This window comes from Neocloeon triangulifer, unplaced genomic scaffold (assembly GCF_031216515.1).
Source record: "Neocloeon triangulifer isolate White Clay Creek 2 clone unplaced genomic scaffold, ASM3121651v1 ptg000009l, whole genome shotgun sequence".
In the NCBI taxonomy this organism is placed as follows: domain Eukaryota; kingdom Metazoa; phylum Arthropoda; class Insecta; order Ephemeroptera; family Baetidae; genus Neocloeon; species Neocloeon triangulifer.
The window spans coordinates 941347-964117 of NW_026775551.1; the positions used below are offsets into that span (position 1 = coordinate 941347).

The 22771-nt window shown below is 39.4% G+C and overlaps 7 protein-coding genes across 14 annotated transcripts; 4 read left to right on the plus strand and 3 right to left on the minus strand.

Moving 5' to 3' along the window:
* Positions 1-46: 46 nt before the first annotated feature.
* On the minus strand, positions 47-1097 carry LOC132195420 (uncharacterized). The gene is made up of 4 exons (XM_059617395.1): positions 963-1097; positions 708-890; positions 287-571; positions 47-232 (listed from the first exon to the last, which is right to left on the minus strand). The coding sequence occupies exons 1-4, from the start codon at positions 1062-1064 to the stop codon at positions 77-79; spliced, it is 726 nt and encodes a 241-aa protein (XP_059473378.1). The 5' UTR covers positions 1065-1097; the 3' UTR covers positions 47-76.
* Positions 1098-1965: 868 nt separating this feature from the next.
* On the plus strand, positions 1966-3827 carry LOC132195056 (zinc finger protein 585B-like). Its single transcript, XM_059616771.1, has 4 exons — positions 1966-2045; positions 2103-2791; positions 2918-3332; positions 3392-3827. Exons 2-4 carry the CDS (start codon positions 2139-2141, stop codon positions 3752-3754), a joined length of 1431 nt encoding a protein of 476 aa, XP_059472754.1. The 5' UTR covers positions 1966-2045; positions 2103-2138; the 3' UTR covers positions 3755-3827.
* On the minus strand, positions 3746-11203 carry LOC132195055 (large neutral amino acids transporter small subunit 1). Of its 5 annotated transcripts, none has more exons than XM_059616766.1 (11): positions 10956-11203; positions 9669-9806; positions 9087-9300; positions 8451-8593; positions 8130-8255; positions 7080-7221; positions 4881-5004; positions 4622-4822; positions 4170-4404; positions 4020-4112; positions 3746-3966 (listed from the first exon to the last, which is right to left on the minus strand). In XM_059616766.1, the coding sequence occupies exons 2-11, from the start codon at positions 9799-9801 to the stop codon at positions 3896-3898; spliced, it is 1482 nt and encodes a 493-aa protein (XP_059472749.1). In that variant the 5' UTR covers positions 9802-9806; positions 10956-11203; the 3' UTR covers positions 3746-3895. The 5 variants fall into 5 exon arrangements, with proteins under 5 accessions (XP_059472749.1, XP_059472753.1, XP_059472750.1 ...); XM_059616770.1 differs by having other exon boundaries at positions 9669-9802; positions 10956-11129; XM_059616767.1 differs by lacking the exon at positions 10956-11203 and adding an exon at positions 10176-10333.
* A 690-nt stretch (positions 11204-11893) lies between these two features.
* LOC132195058 (uncharacterized) lies at positions 11894-14076 on the plus strand. Of its 2 annotated transcripts, none has more exons than XM_059616775.1 (6): positions 11894-12545; positions 12726-12850; positions 12901-13075; positions 13177-13426; positions 13572-13730; positions 13786-14076. In XM_059616775.1, exons 1-6 carry the CDS (start codon positions 12513-12515, stop codon positions 13869-13871), a joined length of 828 nt encoding a protein of 275 aa, XP_059472758.1. In that variant the 5' UTR covers positions 11894-12512; the 3' UTR covers positions 13872-14076. The 2 variants fall into 2 exon arrangements, with proteins under 2 accessions (XP_059472758.1, XP_059472757.1); XM_059616774.1 differs by having other exon boundaries at positions 11897-12545; positions 13572-13733; positions 13786-14075.
* LOC132195060 (large ribosomal subunit protein uL10m) lies at positions 14055-15186 on the minus strand. The gene is made up of 5 exons (XM_059616779.1): positions 15039-15186; positions 14780-14976; positions 14614-14724; positions 14355-14556; positions 14055-14303 (listed from the first exon to the last, which is right to left on the minus strand). Exons 1-5 carry the CDS (start codon positions 15061-15063, stop codon positions 14104-14106), a joined length of 735 nt encoding a protein of 244 aa, XP_059472762.1. The 5' UTR covers positions 15064-15186; the 3' UTR covers positions 14055-14103.
* Positions 15187-15233: 47 nt separating this feature from the next.
* Positions 15234-17407, plus strand: LOC132195059 (solute carrier family 66 member 2). 2 transcript variants are annotated; one of them, XM_059616776.1, is made up of 6 exons: positions 15234-15395; positions 15579-15904; positions 15956-16095; positions 16315-16350; positions 16722-16938; positions 16994-17407. In XM_059616776.1, the coding sequence occupies exons 2-6, from the start codon at positions 15690-15692 to the stop codon at positions 17172-17174; spliced, it is 789 nt and encodes a 262-aa protein (XP_059472759.1). In that variant the 5' UTR covers positions 15234-15395; positions 15579-15689; the 3' UTR covers positions 17175-17407. The 2 variants fall into 2 exon arrangements, with proteins under 2 accessions (XP_059472759.1, XP_059472760.1); XM_059616777.1 differs by lacking the exon at positions 16315-16350.
* A 430-nt stretch (positions 17408-17837) lies between these two features.
* On the plus strand, positions 17838-22003 carry LOC132195057 (ubiquitin-conjugating enzyme E2Q-like protein 1). Of its 2 annotated transcripts, none has more exons than XM_059616772.1 (5): positions 17838-17984; positions 18724-19005; positions 19313-19536; positions 19594-19944; positions 20232-22003. In XM_059616772.1, exons 2-5 carry the CDS (start codon positions 18771-18773, stop codon positions 20358-20360), a joined length of 939 nt encoding a protein of 312 aa, XP_059472755.1. In that variant the 5' UTR covers positions 17838-17984; positions 18724-18770; the 3' UTR covers positions 20361-22003. The 2 variants fall into 2 exon arrangements, with proteins under 2 accessions (XP_059472755.1, XP_059472756.1); XM_059616773.1 differs by having other exon boundaries at positions 17875-17934.
* The last annotated feature ends 768 nt before the right edge of the window (positions 22004-22771 follow it).

Consider the following 22771-nt stretch of genomic DNA (forward strand, 5'->3'; position numbering starts at 1 on the left):
TTGCTCAATAATTAAAATATTACAGGGTTTTAAAATTATACTTTTGTTGCAAAATTATTATTTTTATTTTTTTACGCTACACTTGGTTAGCAACTATTTCCAAAGATACAACAGCGGTGTTTGCACGCCCTTCGAAAACGGATATAGCATTGTTCAACTTCAAGCGGGCTGCGTCTTCTTGGGCAAGAATATTATCCAGAATATCCAGTATCTCACCCACAAGGGGTTGGCTCTAGAAAACGAAGGAATTAATTAAAATTACGCTTTTTTTCAAATACAAATTTACTTGTTCAGCTATAATTCCAACAACCTCGGCACTAAGGAAGTTGACATAGGTGGTCAAATTGTTATCGACAGCAACAGTGATGGACAACGTGGTGCCTGTGTCTTTGCGGAGAGACACCAAGTTATCAGGGATGGCCACCAGGTTGACCAGGAGGTTCTCTTCATAGGTGTGCACTCTTTCCTCATAGCCCTGGAAGGTGTTGAGCTGGAGTTGCAGAAGGTTGTTGGCGCTCACGCTCGTTTGGTTCATGTCAGCGTTGAATTTGTCAATGATAGCTTGGTCAATCTAGATGTAAAATTAAATTCCAGTTGTTTCAACAAAATGAAATGTAAACAAAAGGAAACTATCATATTTACATTTTTGTTAATTTAATATCATTTTATAGAAAATTTATATTAAAGTACCTTATAAACTTGCTTACCCCAAGATCTGAAAATTTTCCAGAAATTTGACCAACTTGAGTTTTAAACTCGTTGTTTATCAGAGACTTGATGTCATTTGTCCGGAAAAAACAGCTCGAACTGCTGGCACTGAGCAGCAGCAGGTCAGAGTGCGCGACTTCAACGTCAAGCGCTAAATCTTTGCCACCAGAACATCTTACAGGCTTGTAATAGATTATTGTGTTTAAATTATTTGGAATTATTTAAAAATTAATAAAATTAATTATTGATTTTACCTCAAGCTGCGTTACCAGAGCAACACAAAAAGCCACGAGTGCGATTTTGTTCATTGCGAAAATATAAATGTTTATCAAGCTGTTTGTAAACGACTGCACCATAAGAGTCAGGTTTGAAGAGGGTCGTTGTGAATATCTTTTAATTTTTATCTAGAAAAAATGATATCTTAACAAAGTCAGGTGTGTTTTTCATATTTTTGATTAGTGATAAAAAAATACTTTCAAGGACACTCTTCCACTTAAAAAATATTGTATTTTTTATTTGGATGATTGTTGTTCAGAAAAGTAAGGAAATAAATGAACAGAAGTTAAAAATATAGTATTCAATAATGATTGACCGCGGATTGGCCTAAATTTTGGCTCACAATGCCATTCTGTAATCGAAGTATGATGTTGCATTGTGTTGAGTCCTTTGACTAAAGTTTATGAAATCGAAATTTTCAGATTTTTTTGTTCAAGTTTCTTTAAAAAGTCAAAATTCAAATATCCGTGCCTCTAGTGGGAAATTGGAAATTTGATGTGCTCTCTTCACGTCTTAATGTAACTTTTTATTCTTAACAATTTTTCTATTGACCATTTTTTGTGTAGGTCAAATAAGATTCAAATTAAATTTGAAGCCGATTTTTCTCAAAAAAAGTAAATTATTATTTTTTTTTCAAACAAAAAATATAGCTCCTGAAATTCTGCTTCTGGTGAGTGATTTTTCTAGTTTTTCTGCAATTCTTAGCTGAAAAACATTTTTTTTTGCTCGTCATCAATGTTCGTGAACAGCCTTGGCTCAAATTTCAGAAGAAAAAAATCACAGTTACTAATTTAATAATTTTTTATTGACCGAGAAGAATAAATAATAATAATAATCATGCACGCCTAACTAATGGATAATGTAATTTTGCTCATCTGCGCGCCTTAGTAATATTTTGAGACAACCCGCTCAACATGTGCGTCGAGCAGGCTGCCTAACTTTAGCCACCAACCGCTCGTGTTGGCCAATGAAACTAAAAGGCTTAGTCACGTGGTTTTGTTTTGATCTCACTGTTCATTTGTTGGAACCACTCGAAACCTTAAAGAAGCCAAGTCTGTATGGTCTGTATCTTATTTTTTCACTGTAACAACATTAAGAAATTATGTTATGATTTGCAGAGTTTTTCATAAATAAGAAAATCTGCAGACGCGACCATGACGGAGGTGATCGACTCAAAAGCCGACTCTGTGTCCAGCCGACTGCTGGCTGGCCTGTTCGCCCAGAGACGCACCGGCAAGTTTTGCGATGTGAAAATTCACATCGGCAACACCTGTCTGTGGGCGCACTCTTGCGTCCTCAGCACCTTCAGCTCGAGGCTGTACGACGCCTTCGTCAACCTGGACAGCGACGGCCGCAAACAAAACCGTAAACACCTGAATCTCTACAAAAACTGGTCGCTCAACAAACCGCTGGAAATTTTCCTGTCCGACTTTGGTGCCGAAGAGGGCGAGGAGTGTCTGAAGTGCGTCGACAAGGTTGTTGACTTTTTGTACAACGGCCGCATCGCCATCGACCACGTGGACCACATCGGACACGTCGAGAGACTCGGCAAGTTGCTCCAGATCAACGAGTTGGACGAGGTGTGCCAGGAGGCCAGAATGAAACTGAAAGAAGATGTGCCGGAGGAAGAGACGGAATTACTGATTGACCGAGATAAAGAGAAATGCAGAAAAACACAGCTTGCTGGAGGAAAACCGTACAGTTGTTTGGCCTGTGGCTCCAAGCAGAGGACGGTTGCTGCCCTTTTGCAGCACCTTCGAGAGCCGTCGCACGAAAACACCAGTCTTGACTGTTCCCTTTGCCTTAGGTTTGCAAAGCTAATAAATAATAATTTAAATTGTATCAAAAATTCAATATATTATAACATTTAGACAAAAAGATGAAATTAAAAGTGGAAAATTTTTAATAAACATTTTCTATTTTGTTTAATCAGGTACACTGCAAAGTCCGAGTCTGACCTGAGGTTGCACCTGGCTCTGCACGATCACTCGCTGCCCTTTTTCTGCGCCAGTTGCGACGCCCGTTTTCGAACTCGCACGGCGCTTTCCTCGCACGAGCCGCGCCACTCGACCCAGACACCGTTCCTCTGCGGAAAGTGCGGCAAAGGCTTCAAGTGGAAACACGCGCTCATCAACCACGAGTTGGTGCACTCGGACGAGAAGAGGCACTTGTGTGACACGTGCGGCTTCTCGACGGCTCACGTCAGCACCTTCAGGGCGCACAAGATGGTGCACGCGGGCGTCTGCTTCAAGTGTCCGGTGGCCGACTGCCAGTTCGTGGCCACCAGGAAGCAATCGCTCATGCAGCACATCCCCACACACACCAACCAGAAACAGTACCAATGCGAGGTTACTAAACTTTTCCTCGTGGAGAATAATTATTAATTTTATTAAATTTATAATTTCAGATTTGCGGTCAAAGTTTCACGATGCACAAGAACCTTCGTCGTCATGCTGCCAAACACGAGCCTTCGCCAGAGGGTCTGACGTGTTGTCCTGTGCCCGGGTGTCTCTACTCAAACACCCGCCTGGACAAAATCAAAGCTCATGCTGAGAGACACAAGTCTGGCAAACCTGTGCGCAACTCCCTCATTCCTCGAGTGCGCCAGTCGAAGATAAAAAAACAAAACACTCCTGTTCCGTCGTTCCTCAAAAGTGCTGCGGAGCCGGTGGCCGAAAAAAACTTTGTGGTTGTGATTCCAATGGAAGTTGCTCCCTTGGTGGACGATTTGAGGAGTCATGATATTGAAATTTCTGCAGTATCCGAGTAATTGGCTGCATTTTATTGTTCAAAATAAATTCACAGAATGTCCAAAAGTAACATTGGTCAAGTCTCTAAACAAATCATTGAATGTTTGCATACATAGTCGGTCATAAAAAATTATAAAAATGAGATTTTCTAATTAAATCTATTACATCAGATGCGGGCCTTCGTCAGGGCTTACCACCTCCAACCACGCCTGGATCAGTCTTGTCAGTTTATCTGATGAGATTTTCTCATTAATTTAATAATATCTTTTATCACGCAAAAATTACCAGTCCACTTTTCCAGAAAGGGGAACTTGTTTTGTCCAACGATGCAAATGTAGTACACCGGAACGCCAGTCAGCGTTATCAACACTCCGATGGCTGCAGATTATTTCCAATTAACTTACAATTCCTCTACCTAATTCAAGTATTAATTACCAGAGTCCAGCGGCTGATTGTAAGCAGGTACTATCACAAGCAAAGTGCAGGCGCAGAGAAAGATTATGGGCAGCCACAGGGGCAGGCGAATGGGTCGTGGGAGTTCAGGGCGTGTTCGGCGCATGATGAGCATGCCGAGGACGCAGGCACCAACTGTCGCCCACAGAATGAAGCTGAAGTAGTTGATCAGGCCGAAAATGTCGGCAGACAACAACATCACAAGAGACATTCCACACTAGAGACATAATTAAAAGTTTAGACAGTGAAACGCAACAAGTAAAACAAAATTATTTAATTTAAACTCCCAATAAAAACCCAACTGTGTAGGGAATTTAGCTAAGTTTTGAAGTTCTCGTTTTAAATTATTAATTTTTCATCGATATTTTTATTTTGAAATAAATTGTAAAATTGATAAATAAGCAAAATTTAGTAAAATTCTATTCAATGCTTACTGTGAACAAAAGAGACGGCACAGGCGTTGACCTTTTGATGTGAATGTAGGAGAAGAAGGCTGGCAACTGCTCCTCTTTAGCACCTGCGAGAAACAAGCGGCCCGAAGTGAAGAGGATGCCGTTCACGCCGCCAAAAGTCGAGAGCGCCACGAAAACCGGCACCGTCCAAGCGAGGGGGCCAAAAAGTTTGTTTCCAAAAGTCTGCAATTTTCACAGAATCGTAACTGAAACGGAAGTAAAATGCAGTAAAAATTCTTACGACAGCAACTGCAGGGGACGAGAGCATCTCGTCCGGTGACACGGCCGCCAAATAGGCCAGGTTTGCCAAAACGTAGACCAGGGTGACAATCGGCATGGCAATCCATATCGCCCTTGGCAGATTCCTTGAAAGAAAAAATGAATCAATGTTAGAGTACAAAATTCAAATGAATGTGGATATTAATAGAATTAAAATTTTATTTTGAGACTGCAATAAATCAAATAACTAATGTTTTTTATTGGTATTTCATAATTTTATAAAAAAAAAAACGTGATCAATTAATAATCAATTGATGCTGCAAATGATGCGATAGTTAAGAAGTCAAAAAGCGGTGTCACGCCAGTGATGTATGCTTTGAGCGATCGAGCTATTAAGATGAGATAAATGCTGAGAGGTCAATTGGACAGGTTATTGTTTCTTGTTTCAGCAGCGCCCTTTTCTGCTCAAACGAGACGAACGTGATCTACAGACGAACCCGAGAAAATAAACTAAGGCAATTTGAAACTTTGGTGTGTGTGAGGTTCCAGGCGTTCCAGCAATAGCTCCCCTTTCTGGCCTCTCAAACCATAAATCTCCTGCTCAAGTGATTCGACACTGATGCTGCCTAGGACTTTTCATTAAATTATCGAAAGATGTCTGAAATTCCAGTTCAACAATGAGACAAGGTCTCATTGTAAGTAGCGAATAAAGGCAGATATTTGCTCCAAAAATCTCCCAAAATACTAGAATAAGCATTATTTTATAATTTTGGAGAAGTATCAACTTGGGAAAATGTATTGTCTTTGCGCCTCTTTTTGTTGCACAAGACAAACTGATCTAAATACAAGCACGTGAGCCAATGAAATGGTAGCAAATTTATCAATAAAAAAAATATTTTTATCTATTACTTTTGAGTCGTAAAATTAAATTCTAAAAATTCCTACTAATGAATTTGCAGAGAGGAATGTGAAAGGAGCCAAGAAAGGCGAAATGTTGAATTTGCCACGCGGATATAATAGTTATAACAATAAGGTCTGCCTAATCAACCTGCACGGAGATGAAGTTTCAGTAGTAAAAATAAAAATTGTTTTTTTTTATCAGAGAGATTATTTGGAAAATTTTCAAGCGTGTTGAGAAAATAATTTTTGCTTACTTCTCACTCGAGAAAAATTGTATTGCTTTTTTGTTTCTAGACATGTCCTGAGGCGTGTGTTGTAAGCTGGTTGCCGATCAAAAAAAAGAAAAGACCAAAAAGATAATGAAATGAGCAAAGAATGCGCAGCATTTGCCTCAAAGACACCAGCAGCAAAAGTTTGGTTCAGGTTTCATATTGCTACAGTTTCAATCAGGTTTAATTCAGTTCATTTATTTAACTTTTATTTTAGAAAAAAATAATAATTTTCTATGTCAATTGAATTAATGTGTGATGATTAAAAACAAAAACGATATTTAAAATTACATTAAAAAAAACAAACCTGTCTCAGGAAACTTGTCATGATTGTTAGAAAAGAACATTTTTCTAGTCACACATAAAAATTATTTCTGAAACATTGTGAGTCTGAAACAAAACGTGGTCCAACTTTTATGCAACTAAAAGGACAATGGTCAATGATTGCATATTCATTGCAAAACGTTATGGAATCTGGCACAACAAGTGCACAGCGGCGCGACGGGTGGCAATCAATCTGCTTTTCACCCACTTGTCGGCTCTCTCGCTACCCATCCCTGGAAGAGATAGATGCGTTCCTCTTTTTTCGACATTGGCGCTGCCGACCGCTTTTTGTGTTTGCGCAGCAGAGGGAAAATCAGCAGAAAAGCTTTGACGTCACCCCTGGGAAAGGCTCTTAACACAAAAGGTCCATTTAGACCGACGGTTTGATTTTCTGGAGCATCAGGGAGGGTAAAGTATAGAACGCCTAATGAAACGCCCGACGTTAATAAAACATGTAGCTGCTGCTGGGAGAGAAGAAATTGAATTTCACATCCAGCAGCAGCAGCAGCGCAAGAGTCACTCCGTGGAATTAGATTTCGTCGACGTTCAGCAAACTTTGAATCCTACATTTCAACCTTTGCTTGATTATGATTAATATGTATTTCAAACTTCATTATATTCACCAGACTAAAATACAAACATAAAAAAACGTTGGTTCCAAATGATTTTTTTTTATACATTTTTGTCCCGAGTGAAAAAGACGCTGATGAAAATTAAAGAGGGCTTACTTGTATGGGTTTTGCAGCTCGTCTGTGACGAAATTGAGGTAATTCCAGCCGCCGAAAGCGAAGAGACCCGAGTAGAAGGCGAGGGTGATAGACTTTGCGTCATAGCGCCCTTCAAACGGCTTCTCTAAATATTCAGTGTGTCCTGTGGATACAATTCAGTTTTCTTCAGAATTCAAAATTAATAAAAAAAATTGAAATTTGTGTTTCTTTTTGTATTTTAATCATTTATTTAGAAAGTGCATCAAATAATCTCCTAAAATTCCAAATGCAAAAAAAAATGTGATCTTTCTGATCTTTTAAAGTTTGTTGATTGAACTTGGGATTCGCGCTTTATTGATTTAACCATGAAATGAGAATCTTGCTTAAAAAATTTCATGCGGGCCCACGGTGGAAAAAAGTTATTCAATTGCGCCGGGTGATGATCATGCTGCACATGTCACTTTCAATTAGTATTCCAGACACTAACTCGTCTTGGGCCGCCGCAGCTTAATTGAATATTCCCATTTCCAATGTGTTACTCGTCTCGACGCTCCACACGTCTTTAATTGAATTTTTTTTTTATCAATCGTAGTCGTTTAATAATAAAAATGAAATTTTTGATACATAAAATTAATATGGTTTTAAATATGCTTGAAAACACAAAGTTTTTATTGTCTAAATGTAAAGTGAAATAAACTAGAAATTCCAGTGGTTTAAGTTTCCTAGCGTGAATATATAAAAAAGCACATCCGCCACACCTTTGTTTAGTCCATACACGGAGTGTGGTTGTTTTTCAAATAAAGCCAGGAGAAGGGAACACCGCATAATGAAAGGTAAACCGATCCCTTCAGAGGAAAAATTCGACAGTTTCGTGCATTTTAATATTTTGCTGCTGCTGCACGCTAAGGAGAAAACCAGAGAAACCAGATCTATCAATGCAGATTTGGAAATTGATACTTTTAGCATCCTTTTTTTCGCGCCCAGATATTGGCCAAAAACAATCAGCTTCGGGTTTCTTGCACGAATGGAAGCAAAATGCATGAAACATGGGAGGAAAAAAAATTGGCTCACCACTTAGTAGGTGGACGAGACCTGCGATGATGATGGCCGCCAGGGCTACCAGTTTGGCGGTGGTGAAGACGCTTTGAACGCGCATTGCCCAGCGCACGCTCAGGCAGTTCACAGCCGTCAACAAACCTGTGGAGCAGAAAAAAAGCGATTCATTAATTTGAAGTGAAAAAAAGAAGACTTTTTCAACACACCAACTAAATTAACTCATGGGTTAGAGAAATATTTGTTTAATTCCATGTTTCTTGTTGCCAAATTTTATTTGCCAGCACTAGCAGGCTCGACAGTAATTATCAAAAACAAGAAGGGTCAAAGGTTACTCACAAAGGCAGGCAGCTGCGAGGAGGCGGACCGCATTTTCGGGCGGTGCGCAAGTTGTGAAGAAGGGCTTGGCCGCGTATTGTGCAAACGTCAGAGCCACGATGGCCTGCGTCGTTGGGCGAATAACCAGAAGGGCGCACCAGAGTCTGAAAATTTTAAATTTCAGTGGGATTAAAACATTATTCATATGAATTTTAGTTTCTAATCGCTATTAATTTTTGTTGATTTGAATTTAAAATCGGCTATCCATTGATGGACTTTGTGAGTTGTTTATTGTTTATGAAAAAACAATATCCTGCTTTAATGTTTCAGCTGCAGCCATAATTCATGAGCTGTAATAAGGCCATAATTAGTACAAAAATCAATCTTTAAAAATAAAAAAATTCCCTCAAATTAACAATAATTTTGTGAAAAATTAAAAATTATTTAAATTTTGAATTTATATAATTAAGGATATTGTTTTTTCTTAAACAATAAACAACTCAGAAATCCATCGAGTAAAAGCCGATTATAAACTAAAATCACCACGAATAAACCCTCAATTGTGAAATCCTTCCACAAAATTTAATTTTTATTCAAAAGTATGACTAAAAATTGTAAAAATTAATATCTGCTCATTTCTTTTTTCTTTTTAATTACCGGAGGAAAGCTGGCAGAGGTCCGAACGCCTCGAGAATGTAGGCATAGTCACCCCCAGACCTGCTGATGGTGGTGCCCAATTCAGCATAGCAAAGAGCACCGAGCATGGAAAAAAGGCCACTGCCGAGCCAGACGAGCAATGAGCCTCCCGCGCTGTGCGTCGCCTGGTAGACGCCGGCTGGCGACACAAAGATCCCTGAACCCACAATAGTGCCTGCGAAAGAGTATTTTTTTTGCCAAATTTTACAAAAAAATCTCAGACTTCAACCAGATTAAATAAGTCGCAAAAAAGGGAAGCTAAAATATATATACTTGATAATTAATCCAACTCTTCAAAGAAAAAGATTAAAATGATGAAGCAATTCACTAAAATAAGCAATTTCACCGTGCAATGGTGTTGTTTTAAATTGCACTCTCATTTTTTAATCTAATCTCGAACCAGAGGATTAATTGTAAGTTCGCAAGTAAAATCACAAATGAACTCTGTCGCTTCTATAATTGAGATCAATTGCGCGCGTCCTAGATGCCGCGTGAAGAGAAAGTTGGGTTGACAAAAAATTGCAAGTGCAAAAAAACGCTCACCCACGATGATGGCGACTCCATTGAAAAGGGTGATCTTCCTTTTCAGGTGCACCGAGTCTGGGTTGTTGGCCGCGTCGCTTTTGTCTTCGCCTTTCGCGGCAACGACCTCCAACTCGCTTTTCTCCGGGACCATTCTGTCTGCAACAAAATTTACATTTTCTTAATATGATAGCGAAATTAAAATTTTCTTCTATAACTTTTTTTCGTAAAATTAATTTGTCTGAGCAAACTAGCTTGATTGAAAGACCCTCCACCCTTTAATGAACGCATTCGCAATTCGCACGGTAACGACTGAGGATGGTGTTTATTTTTCAACCTTTGCACAAAACGTTTTTTGGTCAATGCAGAAAAAAAGTTGTTCTTTTTGACAAAACCAGGTGTGTCACGTGTGTTAACACTTGACACGCTGCCTGCTCGTGGCTGTTTCGCGCAATCAAAATAAAACAAGTTTCTTTTGCGCATAATAATTAATAGAGAGAACGAAAAAAAAATTACAATTAAGCCCACCTGTCTCTCGTCTCTTTTGGCAGGGAAAATTCTAAGACGTCTGTGTCGGCTGCACACACACTATACCTTTTTACAAGGCATAAGACATATAAGAGCACACGCGCGAGAGAGCAGCGAGTGAACCGACCGGTCCGCGGTGGAACTGCGGCTTCGAGCCCAAGAGACGCACGCATTCATGGGAAGGAGTTTTTGGAGAGGGGTGCGCTCTGCAAGACACACACGCGAGACCACAGCAGATGCACCAGCGAGGAATATTTTATTGACTCTCACGATAAAGTCACACACATGTGATGCCATAAAAACTAAAATAATCCACATTTTGCTATTGTATAGAACTAGAAATTACTACTTAAAAGGCAATCAAATAATACAAGATTATCAATTAGGAATTATTTTTATTAAATTTTAAACAATAAAAATTAATTACATTTTATAAAATTAACAAATAAATTAAAATTTGTCATTAAAACACTTATTTATGAATTTTGTTTAAAATAATTAATTTTAATTTAATTGTCAATTTTTAAAATTCATGTATGTTCATTTTTATTGTTGAAAAATTTGACAAAAACAATCTTTTCCCTAGAATTTTTTATTTTGAAAATGTTTTTCTAGAGGAAAAAATTGTAAAAATCGAATATTGTAGTTTATGCTACTTCATGATTATTTGAGGGATGCACGCCCCTGCGTAGACGCGAGTGGCGTATATTTGCCCTATATTGATGCCCGCTGGCGTGTTGCCGGTGGGCTACCCTTGCGCCTGAAAAGTGCAAAACTCACCCTGTTCACGGCTCACCCGTGGGTGGCCCTTTCTGCGCAGGAAAAGGTTTCTTGCCCGGCGTTTTTCCTCCTCATCCGCTTCAAAACAAACAACACATGACGAGAGGCGGAACAAAACGTGGTGCTGCGATGGCAGTGCTGGCAAGCAACGAAGCAACCCTTTTACTGCTGGCCGCACTTGAACGCATGCGTTTCCGCGTTTTCGGCGGGGGAAAGCCTTTGATAAGAGGCGCCATATCCGCAACACGTGCTCCCTATTGCGTTCCACATACTTCAATAAATTATAAAAAATATTAATAGAGTTGTACAAGTTATTTTAGTTGTAATTATTAATGAAATTTATTGATTGGTAATTCACTAGGCCACGATTAGGAGGAATGCAAAGAAAAAATTCCGCCAATATGAATGTAAAATAATCAAAATGATAGAGAAAACTCTAAACGCAAATTTTCCTATGGTTTTTGCAAAATGAGGCGAGAAATTCAGAGAATTAATAAAAATCCTTTAATAATCAATTGAGCATTTGAATACAATTAGTGGATTAGGAAAGGATTTTAAACAAAACTAAATTTGTATTTTAATAGAAGACTATAAAATCAACTTATGCTATGCTAATTATTACTCAGAGGCTCTGTGCATAATTAAATGAGATTATTTTTAAATCAAATACTTCTGCTATTTTTTAATTTGTTGCCTTTACCTTGGCTACACTAAATTTTTTGATAAATAATTTTTTCTTCCCTTTTTTTTAAGCTTAATAAATAAATTTTGTCTCCTTTTATGAAAAATTGTAAATTCCGTTTATTTATTATTATTTTATTTTAGAAGAGCGCATTTCCTTTCCAAATAAAACCCTCACAGCTGAGGGACAAAAAAGTGACCCCCCGCAAATCCACGGTCCTCCTCGCTTGAGGTTAATTTGGCTCGTACGCAATCCCAGATTAGCCGAGCTCCGTTGAGCACCAAAGAAAGCTGCAGATCCTGCTTTGAAAACAGTGCAAAATTTCCAGAGCGCAAAATGAGTCGCAGGGAATTTTGCGAGCGGCAAACCAGAGTAGCCGCGAGTTCTGCACTGAAATTCAGCGCGTTTTGTTTTCGAGCTGCTGGCGGGCGCTAGAAGAAAGAAGAAGTATCAAGCGAGAGGGCGATGCGACCACCACGACGACGCTCTATTTAAAAACTGGCGATTTTGCAATTGTGTCAAAATGTTTTGCTCAACCGACGTCTAATGTGAGTACCTGCTGCGGACGATTGGCGCCGATTCTGGTTCGCGAAAGAGTGCAAATTTTTCGGCGCGACCCTTTCGCGCTGACCTCGCGTCCCGTTGCCGCACTCGACACTTACATGACCCGAAGAACTTTGTTCTGATTGCGAAGCAAAGCGCCATTTTGCCTTTCCCGAAGCGGGGTGATTAAGTGAAAATCCACCCACTGGCATCTTTTCACCGCAATTCTCGCGACCTCCGGTCTTTTGTCGAGAGCCGCGCAGCTCGATTCTGCAAGGTGGCGCAAACGTCTGGTTCGCGTTGTCCTTTTCCGGAGGAAAACATCGACTGTCATGGTCCATGTAAGAAAGACAAAGAAACTCAAGGTAAGCTGCCTGCAAAGATGGCTTTGGGGATAATTTCGCAATCATGTTTGTTCCGAATTGAAAATTGCTCCGGAAAACCCAAAATTTAAACTTTTTCGCTCCAGAATCGCCAGCAGACTTTTATTTCATGTTTCTGGAATTAAAGGCCGAATTCCAAAATGACTCAAAATCATTTTTCAGACGGCGTCTCCAAAAAAGGCGTTCAAATTGCAGAAAAGAGACCAACGGTCTGAACGGTCGCGCAAGCAGACGCCTCCGGTCAAGATGCCCTCGGACAGGGTTCTCCGAGCCAGAAAGGCCAACAGGTTTTTTTTGCCAATTTTTCTTTTGGTCAAATAAAGAGATTTTGGTGCAGTTCCATCTGTCGCCATCTGCTTATGGGATTCGTGGGCCGCCCTCCTAAGAGACTTTTCACCCCGGAAATCAAGAGGAAGTTGAAGGATTGGCTCGTGAAAAGGAGACGCAACCCCTATCCGACCAGGGAGGAAAAACAGGCGCTGGCCAAAGAGACTGGATTAGAATATAGCCAAGTATGGGTTACATCATATGGCGTTATAATAATTGCCAGGCAAAAAATTATTAAAATATCCCAATTATTAGCATATTTTTTTTAGTTACATTTTTTCCACAGATTTGCAACTGGTTTGCTAATTGGCGCAGGAAACTGAAAAACGCAGAGGCAGCTGAGGATCCCGCCGAGTCCGACATTTCAATGGACTCGGAGCCAAGGGTCACGTCCTCGTGGGGTCGCAGAATTCTCATTTACAATAATGTGGCTGCGCGAAACGCCGAGAAAATTCCAATTGATTGCCAAACGGTGCTTTTGGAGGACAGTGACCAGGAGATGGAACTTTCCTGCAGCCGACTTACAAACTACAGCGGTAATAATTTGTGTAATGTTGGAATTTGAAGATTTGAATTAATTTTATAAAAGCAAATTGTATATAAATATATGATTTAAATAATAGAATTTCAAATTGGCAAAGCTGTCATTAAAATAATTTTTTTTATGTATGATTTTTCAAGATTCTTACAATCCAACTGTGATTGACCACTGCTATTCAATGGCACCGCTCCTGGTCAACGAGCTGGACAAAAACGGCAACTACTGCAGCAACAGTGCAAGAGATTGGATTTGGAGTGCTGGAGACGTGAAGAGATCTGATTGGCACCGCAAAAGCAACAGTGGTAACATAAATATTTCTATAAAAATATATTTAAATCTTTATACTAAAACCAGATACTGAAATGGAGGACGCAGACACTCCTCATCGGGAGGCAGAAATCGAGGCGGCCGTCGTTTTGGCTACGCTGGGAACGGCCTAGTTTTGAATGGCGTCGGGAGTTCAAGACATGATTTGAATACTTTCAAGGCTGATTTTACTAGAAATTGTATTTTTCGAACGCAAAAATCTACACCAGATTTTCTATTTTTTCGGAAAAATTTCACCTCCCTTAGATATAGACGTGTGCTAGCGAGTAGAAAAATGTTCAAATAAAGAGAATTCGTAATTTATACCAGCGTTTATGTCTTCCACTAATCACAGAGCAGGGGTGTCTATACGGATTTGAGCTGCTCGATCCTCGACTCCAAATTGGAAACCAAAGTTTGTTGATGCGTGTTCAGGTTAGATACAAGGGTGCTTCCGGCACTGTTCAGAACTGACACCAGCTGTGCTCTGGCTGTAGTCAGGTCAGGCAGGGCGGCGAACCTTTCCAGCTGGGCCACCGTCATAAATCGGTTCTCAACAATTCCAGCTAGTTACAGGATTACTTTAATTTAGAAAGATTTTAAATTTAAAATACTACCGAGCAAAATGTGATGGCGAATCTTCTTCCTGAGCTTCATAAATGTTGCGACTGCTGTGGGACTTTCAGCAAAAGCTATCGAGTTGTGATAGACGAGTAGCGGCAAAAGTACTTCGTACTTGGTATCCTTAAAAGCTCTAGTTGCTACTTGCTTGCCAATTTTTTCAATGTGGATGCCTTTACGCTTCAGAATGGCAAATTCCTAAAGAAATAAACTCAAATTAATATGGAGAATTTTGCAAGAGAATTTATTTGTTACTTTGTATCTGGTTTCTCCGTCCATGCTAATTTCTTGGAATAAGGCAACAAATTCCGACTTTTCTACCCAATTCATCAATTCCTTGGCTAGTATTCTTTCGTATGGGTTGTCCTGAAAACAAAAAGTGAAGAACATTATGAAGGAATCGCAATTTGTTTAAACAAACTATTTGATCCTCCTCCCCGCGTCCGTCCAAATTTTTTTGACAAATTTCTGCAACGGTTGGAGGCGGTCTGGGGTAAATTGGCTTTGTGAATTCGAGCATGATCAACTTCTGTGGGTGCGGAGGAGCCGGATTCTGAATGTTAATCTTCGCTTTGAACCGAACAAACTGCACTCTGGGCGTCCAAGGCAAAAGCATGGCTGGAAATCGGAAGAAATACAAAACTTACACTGCAAAAATGGTTTGAAAATTAATTATGAACCTCTTTTCAAAATATTCGACGTCATTTTCCTTGTACGAGTTTCTCAAATGTACAATAAAAAATGAAAAATTTCACTTCAAACTAAACTTTGTTCTGCTCAATGCTCAATCCGAGGGGGCGTGGCGCGTGGTCCATTGTCCATTGTCTGGCTTTTAGCGCCACCGTGGTCAAATGTTCAAACTCGGTGACACGCGGGTTGTTTAAAAATTCGTACCCTTCGTCAGGCGCAAAAGTTTTATCTCAAGTTTTAATCTCTCTATTTACATTGAAATGCGCGTATTTGCGCCACGCGCGCTGACGTGTTGTCCGCAATAGCCTAAGACAATGAGTATTCATTTGAAGAGGCGTCAAAAGAAGGTGAGAGCCAGTGTAATTCGCAGGCAGAAGGACGTCCTTCGGCCCGTCAATTTTGTTTATGTGTCAAACTCTGCATCAAAGTTCATTCATCGTGTGTCGTGCATGAGATTATATGATTTCCTGTGACCCCATCTTCGTCACATTTCAACATATATTGAATTTCATTATAATTTTCCTCACCAGGTCTTCCCCCTCTACTGAAAGGCAGCCTGGAAAATAATGCTCCTTGAAAGCAGCTTTTTGTAAAATTCGGCCGGAAGTTTTGATCACAATAAAGTAAAACTGGAAGACGCAATGGACGACGCTCTGGGCGAGGAGCTCGGTGCCGCCGACGAATACACGCTGACCACCTTCTTGTCATGGGCCTCCTCTTTGGCAATGATATTTGGCGGAGTGGTTCCGTACATCCCTCAGTACGCTGAAATCAGACGGACTGAAAACGCCGAGGGTTTCTCTTTGTATGTCTGTTTTGCGCTGCTCATTGCCAATACTCTCAGGATTTTATTCTGGTACGCTTAAATTATTCGTACATGGTTTGTAATAAAATTCCCCTCTTGCAGGTTCGGCCGAGGGTTTGAGCTTCCACTTCTAATTCAGAGCGTAATCATGAATATTGCCATGCTGGCCATGATCAAGTTGTGTGTGGATGTTAAAAACAAAACCCTTATCACCAAAGTGTCTAAAGACAGGCATTTTACAGGTAAAATAACACCCATGAGTGCCCTTTGCTCAACATAAAATAATATGCTCGGGTTTTATAATTTTGCACTCGAAATTTTTAAGATGAATTCCGACAAAATTGGTGAATGTTCTGCAGAAAAATCCCTTTTTGCATTGTTTTTACGTTGTTTTGTTTTTTATATTGATGGTTTTTATTCTTCTTACATATTCTGTGCTGTCTAAACCTTCTTTCGCCCAGCCGGAGCTTCTAATTTGGTGCACCACACTTTGCGTGGTACGTGGAGCTCACTTTTATATTTTCACAAAAAGAAAAACTAAAAAGTAAAAGTACACAACTCTCCATCTTTTAGACCAACGCATATAAAACGATTTTAATTTCTCACACAATCTCATAGTGTATTGCACACGTATGTATTATCCATTCACATTGTTGGTAGCATAATATTTTGTGCACTTAGTATGTTCTATTTTTTTCCCTTTTTGCTGGCAGACAATCTTGTGTTTTATTGCATAGAAGCAGCCACTTTAATTTAGAACTAATTTCTGTTACCAATTTTTTTCCGATTATTAGTGCTTCTTATTGTCTGAAAATGTAGGTTAATGGATTTGTAATTAAATCAACTAAAATTGTCTCCCTTCACAAAGATTTTGACCTGAACTTCTTTTGGCAATGGACCGACTTCCAATCATACCTCGAGTGCATGCTCTTCGTGGCAGCCGTCGGGAGCGCTTCCCTCTATATTTTCTCTCCGTCTTACTGGTTCGTCGAAGGACTGGGACTCTTTGCCGTCCTCTCTGAATCCCTGCTCGGCGTGCCGCAATTGTTGCGAAATTTCAAGCAAAAGTCCACAGAGGGAATGAGGTGCAATACTTGAATAACAAAGTATTTGATTTTGAATTAATTGTTCCGTTTATAGCGTGAAAATGGTGCTGATGTGGACAAGCGGTGATACATTCAAGACTTGCTACTTCATTGTTAAAAAAGTTCCAAAGCAATTTCCCGCTGGAGCGATCATGCAGGTGATCGTTGATATTTTGATAATGGGGCAAGTGTATTTTTATCGAGGGAAAGCGCGGCACGCTGTTCGTCAAGAATGAGCGCAATCAAAAACTTTATTTCTATGGGATGATTATGTGACAAAATGCGTGATTTTTGTGTGTAAAATTGTAAATTTACACTCACTTTTGAGGTTTTTAACTTAAAATTACTTTTTTTTCAATCAATAAATTTGTAAATATTTTCTTTACTACTTGCTGACATTTGATTAATTTTCTATAATGTTAAATAAACATGGAATATGAAAAATTATTCCAAACCTGACTTATATGTATGATATTGCACATTTTTTTTAAAAATCAAATCCAAGCAATTTTTATTGTCTCTGGCTGTGAGAAAAGCACCCTTACAATATCCAGCAGCATAATCGGCTTTAGGAAAAAGGTATGAAGGCGGATTGCTGTACTGAATATTATGTATGCGTGTTGGCGTGGATCGATTTTGAATTGCATACCGCTGTCGCCACCCACCCCGTCAGAATCGATTTTCCACCCTTCGACCGCCAACTTTAACCATCGATGTATGCATGACTCATTAATTTGTCCTGGCGAATTAAATTTATTATCAAGCGCTTCTGCTATAAAGTGCGCGTGCATAGTTCAGAAACGGCTCGAGTGAGTCATTGTTGCGATTCCGCGCAATATTATTATTACATCTCTCTGCGCGTATTATCCGGGGGCGCAAATCCCGACGGAGGGGCGAGTGAGCATGCGTGGCGCGCGCAGGGTCCTCCGCTGCCGATGAGTCGACTGCCGTCTTCGGGGCCGCAGCGTTTTTTTACACGGAAGGTCGCCGACGAAGGTGTGCGAGTGTCTCTCCTCTTTTCACCCTTTGGTCCTGACTGCAAATAGGTGGGTTGGGGGTGCTCGGTTGGTAGCCAAGTCCGCTTCAGACGATGCGGAGATCAACAACAAAAGTATTGATTTTCCATTAGCACGTCGCAACTCTCTCTGCTGCTGTTCATTCATGAGACGCATCGCAATTATTTTGCTTTTCCTTCTTTTTTTTATGTCTTCAGGAAATTGCTCACGGATTTTCGTTTGGCTTAGGACCAGCAAATCTCGTGTCCTCTGATTAATTTTATAACATATATATAGAACGTGCGGGGCTAGAAATTCAAGCGCGTTAATTATAAGAACAAAGCTAAGAACCTTTTTTTCTGTAGAGGTTTCGTAGAGATGTTTTGTCGGCACTGCATGCTCCAGTCATATTTTCTAGCAATATCGATCTTCCATTGATGTAATGACGCCACAGGAAAATATAGCTGCAGATAATTAGAATAAATTTAAATAAGAAAAACTCGGAGCCTCCTTTAATAATGCATTTTCTGGCCAGAAAAATTACTTTGGCTGAATTCGAACAACCAGTAAATGTTTAAATTGAATTCCTAGTTTGAATGTAAATTTGCAAACTTCTTTATTTTTTCCCTTTCTTCAAGTAAGCAATATATTGAATTTTTTGTCCACAAATGAAAGTGAGCATGTCGTTATTTGAAGCTATTGTAAACGCGGCACTTCATCGTCTCATTCTTTTCAATCCCATTATTTACTGCGCACGAAAAATCTTAAAGAGCTCTCAAATATTTTTCAGATGTCTTTCGAATAAATCGTCAAACGATCCACGAGTAGCGAGAAATCATGACATCGCGATCAAAGGAGCGAGTGGCCGCAGCCTTTCGTCGCATTTTCCGCGGCGCCCCCGAACGGAACGAAAGTCCGAGCTCACCTTTGAAGGTTGTGCCGAAAACGCAGGGCGGACCGGCGACGGTGCAGGCGGCTGCCAGCAGTCCCATGGCGTCACCAGCGCGGCGCCTCCTCAGGTGCAGGGACGCCGTTTCGCCAGCGGCAAACTTGGACATCGCGGCCAACGCAGGTCTCGAAAACTTAGTTTCAGATCTTCCACCAATTTATATTTAAAATTTTTATTTAAAGCATGAGAAATTTTGGTATAGAAATAAGTGTACATTTTAAAATTGAAATTTTCAATTCAAGAAGATGAATTATTTATTATAAACTTTTACTCTAAAAAATTACTTTTTTAATTTCATCCAAATCAATAAGTGGATATTCATTTTTTGCATAGAGTCATAATAAAAATAAAAATATGTAAACAGACAGTTTTTTTAAAGGATTATTTGGAATAAAAATTTAAATTGAAAAACATTAATTGTTTTTTACAGGTGTTGTGCCAGCCCAGCCAAACAAATCGTCCCGCCTTCATTTCCCTGGTGCCAGTTTTTTCAAGAGCAAGAGAAAGCAGGCGGCTGCACCCCAGGCTGCAAACTCTTCGTCCTCCTTGGCCAGCTCAAGCTCGTCCACTTCCAAGACCTCCAGCAACCCCCTTGAGCAAAGTTCTGGCCACGGAAAGGCAGTCAGGACCAAGCGGCTCATGAAGGAACTCAAGGTACTTGAATCGCTATTTTTTATTTAAATAAATAATAAAAGACATTGCAAAAATCAGGAAATACAAAAGCTGCAGAGAGCAACGCCGCAACCGAATTTCACCGCCGAGCTGGTCAACGACAATCTGTACGAGTGGCATGTGCGTCTTTACGCAATCGATCCTGAGAGCGACTTGGCGCGGGACATGCGAGAACATGGAATCACTTACGTCCTGATCAGCTTCTCCTTCCCGGACAACTTTCCGTTTGCGCCTCCTTTCATGAGGGTAGTGTCGCCGAGGATCGAGAAAGGGTTCGTCATGGAGGGCGGCGCCATCTGCATGGAATTGCTCACCCCGCGCGGATGGGCCAGCGCGTACACCGTTGAGGCCATCGTCATGCAGTTTGCTGCCAGCATAGTCAAAGGACAGGTACACAAAAAGATATTTTTCTTTTGAGTTGGTTAATTTCTCCATTTAATCCTCTAAACATCTCACTCTTCTCAAAGGTATTTGCAGTGTTTTTTTTTTATAAATATGTTATTTTATATTTTTGATTTATTAACTTAATGTAAGATTTTGAATCTAAATTGGAGAGGAAATAAATAGGGTATTTCTAATTTAAGGAGAAAATTGTGCAGCTTGAATTGAATCTGGATTTTTTTAATTTATTTTTAACTTTTCCTTATTTAAAAATTGAAATTGGCCTTTCTTTTCAGGGTCGCATCGCACGAAAGCCGAAGGGTAGCAAAGAGTTCACGCGACGCACCGCCGAGGACAGTTTCCGTAGTTTAGTAAAAACGCACGAGAAATACGGCTGGGTGACTCCTCCACTGGCCGACGGCTAGACCGCTACGGCCCTGCTGTGTGAGGGGTGCCACACTTCAAAGACACTTCTCACCCAAACCTCAATTGCACTCGTTTAGTGATCATCACTCTAGTGAACAATGTCCAGTTCGCAATCGGTTGATTTAAAACCAAAAAAGTCTAGACTTTAACAAGCCGCGTGCTATTAAAAAATTCACGCTTATGCAACCGGCTCGGCTTCGGAGTCCACACACGGTTGCAGAGGCGATAAATTTCCGAGAAATTATCTCCCTGTTAATTAAGGGTGGATTTCCGTCTCCGGTTGTGGAACCTGATCTCTTGATTGAGATTCGCGGCGTCATGTTGTGTTACAGTATCAGGTAAACATGCCAAGCGCTAGAATGTGTGAGAGGCTCACCAAAGCGACGGTAACACGCGCAACAAGAGATATTTAATTACATTGTTATGTGCTCAAATATACAACCCCCCAAGCCCTGTTATATTGCATGTGTCACGTGTTGTGTAACGATATATACAAAAAATCGTGTTGTTACCAAATTACTCCACTCATTAGCTGGCCACACGGAAAAAAAATAATCTGTATGTCTTTCTCGATTCTCATGAGCATTTTTACACGTTTTGGTGTTTATATATCTTTGACAAAAGTAATAAGTGCACCAGATTAATTGCAGGCATCACAAATTTCAGAGTGAGATTTTAAAGTTATCACACGCATCATATTTGCATGATATTAAGTAATGTGAATGATTGTAACATTTTAATGAATTTAGTTTAAAAAGCGAAAATCTGTTACAAAAAAAGAGAGCTTTTGCAAGTCTTGCGCGACCCGCAAGCACATTATACCTGATGTACGCGCGTAAATCCGAAAACGATAGGGTTGTATTTTCATTAGAGCTCGTTTGTTTTGTTTTCATTCAAGTGGCTGTGAAAAGTTTCTGTTCTGGTTAAATATCTAGAAAAGCGTACTTGAGAGTATAAATCTAAAAAAAGTCAAGAATTAGTTTTTCGTGTGTGTACTTATAAATTATATCCGTCCCATTCAAAGATATGTTAAAAGAGAGTCGGCGTTTGTGGGCACAAAAAAAGAAACTTAATGATTACCAAAAGAGGCTTCAAATTCCAGGCCAGCTCGTTGAAATTTTAATTAGCGTGCACCATCGTAAACAGCAAACACCAGGATATATAAGTTTTAAATTGATACATGTTAAAAATTAATATAAACGAGAAAGAGAAAACGTTATAAATAAATTATTAAATTCTGCTAAATATATCATTACTCGCAGAGCATTTGACATTTAAAATCAATGCATGTTTTAATATCAAAACTGATGTTTGGTCCTCTGATCGATTAAAATGTGTAGGTTAACCAAAGTTATACTTCCACAAAGCGCTGATCAAATTCTAAAAACAATTATTAAACTGGCGGAACCTTTGCACTTCGAATCGCAAATTATCGACAATTATTGTGAGAAAATATGCGTCTCAAGTCGAAGAGTTTTGTCGCAAAACACATTAAACATTATGTATTGATTGTAATTAATATACGTGTCTTGTAAATAAGTATAGCCGATGTTTTGCTCCCCGTGTCCAGTATGTTAATTCACCTTGCCTGCTTCACACTGTGTCAATACAAAAATGGAACATCATCGTCAGTAAACCAAACTGAAAAAACAAAAAATGTTTTTGTTTTCATTAACATTTGATTATGAAATATCTGGAAATATCCCCAAAAAAATAATATTTTTTTTATTTAAAGGATGGATTTAAAAATTTATGAAACAGAGAAGTCTAATTTTCCAATTAATTTGAAATTTTGCGTCTGAATTACACTAAAATTTTAATATTTTTTTCATCAGGGCCAGGTGTTTTTGGTCTGTGCCCTTTATTAGTGGTGCAGAAGGCACCAGCCAATTTAATTTTTTTTCTCAACTTTATTAAAAATCTTCATTTTTTGCTGGTATATCCTTATTTTTGTCCTCTCGATGAGACGAACAATGTTGAAAACATGAAAACTAATAAAGAGAGATAAAAAGATTAAGAAAGGATTTGGATTTAGGTTGCGGAAGGTCAGATTGTGATATTTTAGGTGTTTTGAATAATTTTGTGTTAAATTAATTGTGTTTGTTTTTATTTTCGTTTGTATTGCAAGTTAAAAATAATAAAGATTTCTCATTTTTATTGTTTTGTGATTAAATTTTTTTTGTGTTTGCTGAGAAACTGCAATTTTTGTTCAGTCAGGAATTAATTTTATAATTAATTTTATGTTTTCTTAAGCCGTTTGTTTCAAGTTTTTTAAGCGGGAAGGCTGTCGTATGTGCACAACGGTCAGGGAAGAAGGCGGAAGAAAGCATAAAACTTTCATCTTTGTTGGGAACCGCGGGACTGTGTAGCGTGTATTAAATTACTTCATTTTAATTTGTTGCTGCTCAAT